This window comes from Morone saxatilis, unplaced genomic scaffold (assembly GCF_004916995.1).
Source record: "Morone saxatilis isolate NCDOM2014 unplaced genomic scaffold, NCSU_SB_2.0 Contig21, whole genome shotgun sequence".
NCBI classification, from domain to species: Eukaryota; Metazoa; Chordata; class Actinopteri; family Moronidae; genus Morone; species Morone saxatilis.
In genome coordinates this window covers 316,365-321,434 of record NW_023339774.1, presented here as the reverse complement: position 1 = coordinate 321,434, position 5,070 = coordinate 316,365, and the positions used below count along the sequence as shown (strand labels likewise).

Genomic DNA, 5,070 nt, shown 5'->3' with positions numbered 1-5,070 from the left:
GTCTTTTACTGTCATGGTTGGACAATTTTTCACCATCGAAACTACAGACATTTTTTACAGTGTTTTATTATTGTGGCAGTTCTGCAATTCCACTCAACAGAGGAACAAGACTAAAATCGCTTACCAAAAAAAGTATAATTCATAATGTGCACACAAAGAGATCGCGAGATCACCCTTTTTATACCTCAAAGGGTCTTATCTTATCCCTCTAGCCTATTCAGGGCTGTGTCACTATCTGTCCTGACCTTGACTGTTGAGCAAATGAGCCACCATTGTTTCAAGCATTTCAAGCTTACTTTATGACCTATCCAAATGTATATTTTTATTTCAAAGTAGCACTAAAGTTCACTCGAGTAAAGGTTACAATTACAATAATCTTAATAGTTAAACTTAATCGGAAATAAACATTATTACATTATATTCAATCAATCACAATAAGAATTATCCAAGATTACAAAAGCATGTGCAATAGATCATGATTATGTGTATGATGTATAATTTACCCCACAGTGATATAAAAGTTGTTAAAAATAACCTTCTGACAACCTTCAGCAAATTAAAGGTTACCTGTTTGCTGAGAAACAACACTAAATAAGAGTAGTATAATGAGTAAAACAAGCGCTATGTGTCCTCATTTATCTGTTATCTTATGTGTGCAATGTGAATGTGATGCATATGGACAAAAGGTCAAAGTCAAGACAAATCTAACTACAAAGTGTGTACTGTAGAGAAAACTGTCAGAATGTCTTAGTGAGTTATTTTTTCATAATACAAAATAATTTATGCAAGTTCTGTACTTAAGTATTTTCAGGTACTCAAACTTACTGTGAACAGCATTATGTTATTTAATAATCCAATTTGGCAGGAAATATGTATAGTATGAGAAATTTTTAAATAAAGATAAAATAAAGACAATAAAACACAATATAATAACAAAGACCATATGTCTTTAATTTTAGTAAATTTTTAAAAAACACGGATCGGTAGGCTCTCATCAGATAATTACACAAAAGCTTTGCATGAAATTTCACAGATGAGAAGAACTGAAATAACTCGGGAACTATATTACAAAGGGTTGTTGATGTGTTTTATTACATTTCTTTGGAATAACGTGCTTGCATTATTAGTACCTGATCACTGATCATTATAAAATTAATTATAAATAATTTTTATAAATTATTAAAATTATAGGCTATAAAAGGCAGGACAGCAAACCCACTGACTGTATGAATGGATGCCTGTTGCCATGGTCACGCAGCGCTGCCCTCTGTTGTGTCTACCGCGCCAGGAATTACTCTCCCGCTCTGATTGGCTGCTTTTCCCTCACCAGACATCGTTCCTATCACCTCATTGGACCGCTGGTACGGCTCTGGCGCGTGGTTGTGATTCCTAATCTCTGATTGGCCGTAAACCTGCGGGACTTGGTAGCGCCGCATGTCGCCTGTGAGCTGTGATTGGACGGTAAGCCAGGTGCTGTAGTGCAGGGTGTACGCTGCTTCTTCATCGTCATATATAAATACACTTCTACCGGACTGGCAAAGGCTGGTAGGCTGAATACAAATAACAACGGAGTACTTACTCTTACCATCGCTGGGGTTAACTTCACACACAGGTGAGAGGCTTCATGTACAGCCTGCTGCTTCATATGTTTATTCCGTCGGATGCCTGTCATCTGGGGTGTTTCTGTCTAATTTTAGGATAATAAGAAATGTTTTCAGGGCTAAGTTACTCACTTAGCTAGCACATTTCTTACACAGCTGGTATACAAATGCCACAACAAGCAATTGAGCTAACGTTCAATCGTGCTGCTGTAGGTACATTTTAGACCCATGAGTTGGATAGGAAGCGGGTCCGTCCGCTATTTTGTCCGGATGGAAATGTAACTCTAGCTGTCCGAAATCATGCTGTCACTCAGTATTATGACCTGTCAAAGTCAGTGTCTTTAATATGGGTTTAACCCGCTATGTGGTGTCTAAAACCATTGTTATATACGTAACAAGTACCACAGAGTCTAACGGGTTAAAGTATGTGCAGATTTCAGTACCGGCCGGACATAAACGACTTAACGTTAAGTTCCAGGAAATCCCGTTGCCCTTTCACCTAGTTCTGCTGTCCTCTATCCATATCTGCTCGTGTTGTAATATTACTACACTGTTATTAAATAATTAAAAACAAGCATAAGCTTTATGTAACTGCTAACATAGCTGTCAACCTTTAGACCTAACAAATGCCACATTAATCTAGCTAACGTTAGTTATGAAAATGTCCTACGTATACATTTTAATTAGCTAGCTAGCGTTAGCCAATTTGCATACTGTTTGCTGTCTTTATTGTTACCCTGTAGTATGTACAACGAGCCTGGTGTTTCGTTAATTTGGTTAGTAAAGCAAAAGGTGCCGCAATAAATAAAGTGTCATAGTGCTAGTGCAACAATCCTAGCTAACATGCTAATTGGTGCAAATTCTCTGTAACCTTCTCAGATAACTTAGCTAACCTTACATTAGCTAAATAATGTTAGCTGTAAGATCTCTAAGCTAACAGTGGAACAACGAGACAAAGTCTTATGGTACCTAACGTATAATTTTTACTCTAATTTCCAGTGTTCTTAGCTTGGTTCTAGTTTACTGAGGAGTTATCGAACTTCAGGCTTCTAAAAAAAAAAAAAAAGTCCAGTTGGTAGAAAAAATATATTTATCTCAGAAACTCAAGAATTGGGTTCATTATTTGCCCAAGTAATGCTATTTTTACACGTACAATGAATTTGTCTTGGTGCATTGGTGCATACAAATCACACAAAAATAAAGCACTTTTTAAAATATAAATAAATAAAGATAAGGATAGAAGATCCAAAACTGTACAGGAATGTTCAGATGGTACTCTCCTTTTTGATATTCTTCTAACGTAGTTGTTCTATGTTCTATGTGGGTGTATCAGATCACTGTAAATAGTGGCTAATATTCTTCAAGCAGAGTCAGTAAGGTGCACTTTGACCTTCCAGTTACTTAACAATGTTATTACAGTTGATAAAGTTTTGGGAGCTGTGTATGTGTAGCTTTGAGTAGTGGTGGCTTTGCAGGCACCAGCTTAAGTACTGTAGACATTTCAATGTTGCAGTACTCCAACATATTTATCAAATTAATAAATGTTGAACATGAAACCCCTTCTCAATGTGTCCAGGATGCCTGGATCAGCCTCAATCAGTTGTTTGGGACCATGGCCCAAAGATGTGGGTATCATTGCCATGGAACTGTACTTCCCATCCCAGTATGTTGACCAGGCCGAGCTGGAGCAGTTTGATGGTGTGTCAGCAGGTAAATACACTGTTGGCCTAGGCCAGGCTCGCATGGGCTTCTGCTCAGACCGTGAGGACATCAACTCTTTGTGCCTGACGGTGGTCCAGAGGCTGATGGAGAGGAATGGTCTGTCCTACGACAGCGTGGGTCGACTGGAGGTTGGCACTGAGACCATCATTGACAAGTCCAAGTCTGTCAAGACTGTCATCATGCAGCTCTTTGAAGACTCTGGAAATACAGATGTGGAAGGCATTGACACAACAAACGCCTGCTATGGCGGCACAGCTGCACTCTTTAATGCTGTCAACTGGGTGGAGTCTAGCTCTTGGGATGGTGAGTGAACAAACTTGTGTTAATGTATGTTGATGTCTTTTCAGTGTTACATGTTTATTGTGGTTAACAGTGTTCACTACACATTGCTTCTCAGCAGCAGCAGTAGTGTAGGGTGAAGTTTTCACTCAGTTGATGAGATTATATCTTTTAGTAGATGAATACATTTAATCAGCCTTAATCATTGCATTGCCATACAATGGGTTGCTGTGACAGTCTGGTGTGAAGTTAAATACCACTGTGCTGATGATTCCATTTCAGAGGGAAAAGAGATTTGTGTATATGATGATCACTCTTCTCCTCATGTTTCCTCTGTGCAGGCCGTTACGCTTTGGTGGTAGCAGGGGACATCGCTGTGTATGCAACAGGAAGTGCCCGGCCTACAGGGGGTGCTGGTGCAGTCGCCATGCTGGTCGGGCCCAATGCTCCTCTGGCCTTCGAGCGAGGTCAGTTAAATGTGAGCTGTTTGTTGTGCTCAAGTTGTCAGGCAACACTCTTCAATGACTGACTTATTGACAAGACTCCCCTGTTATCTAGCTGATCCCATCATCAGAGTTACTGATTACTTAATCTTTGTACCATGTCACTAAAGATATGAAAAGATGTGTTTGAAATTCAACCAGCTTAGTGTAGATAGTGCAGTCATACATGTATGTATGTGTATATATAGAAAAAGCTGAATTGAGTGCGTGTTTAGTGCAGTGTGAGTGTGATGCTGATAACTGTTGTGGCTGTGGTGCAGGCCTTCGAGGAACCCACATGCAGCATGCATATGACTTCTACAAGCCAGACCTGATGTCCGAGTACCCTGTGGTCGACGGCAAGCTGTCGATAGAGTGCTACCTGAGTGCCTTGGATCACTGCTACTCTGTGTATCGCAACAAGATCCATGCACAGTGGCAAAGAGGTGGGTCAAAATGCTGTATCATCACTATAGACTTCTCCTCCAATGTGTTCTATGAGGGCTGGTTTTATGGGTCCCGATCTCCAAAGGGGTCACTAAAGCTTCACAGGGGTTCGCAAGACCTTCTTGATTTTAAGAGGTGTAAGAAAACTTATTTAGAAATATACACAGCAGGCCTATATCCAAGCATTTTATTCATTTCTGTGAAGAAAAAAACTATGTTTAAATTATTTAAGATATAAACTTAACTGAGGAGGCACGGTGAAGACGTTACAAAGATCATACATCTGAAGACCTTTTCAAAACGCTTATAATAGATTTATGATAGATACCTAATTGGGCCACATTGTGATGGCTAGATGACTGGGACAGAGCATCCCTAAAACTGCAGCTCTTTTGGGATCTTCCCGGTCTGCAGTGGTCAGTATCTATCAAAAGTGGGCCATGGAAGGAAAAGAGGTGAACCGAAGACAGGGTCATGGGCAGCCAAGGCTCATTGATGCACATGGGGAGTGAAGGCTGCCCCGTGTGGTCCGATCCAAC

The 5,070-nt window shown here is 40.0% G+C and overlaps 1 protein-coding gene across 1 annotated transcript in view; it reads left to right on the top strand.

Annotated features, from left to right (window-relative positions):
- The first annotated feature begins 1,444 nt into the window (after positions 1-1,444).
- Positions 1,445-5,070, top strand: part of hmgcs1 (3-hydroxy-3-methylglutaryl-CoA synthase 1 (soluble)) — a 10,473-nt gene continuing 6,847 nt past the window's right edge. The window contains exons 1-4 of the mRNA XM_035667993.1: positions 1,445-1,612; positions 3,178-3,626; positions 3,944-4,069; positions 4,366-4,530. Coding sequence (XP_035523886.1) covers positions 3,179-3,626; positions 3,944-4,069; positions 4,366-4,530 — 739 coding nt within the window. The 5' untranslated portion in view covers positions 1,445-1,612; position 3,178. The remainder of the gene's footprint in view (positions 1,613-3,177; positions 3,627-3,943; positions 4,070-4,365; positions 4,531-5,070) is intronic.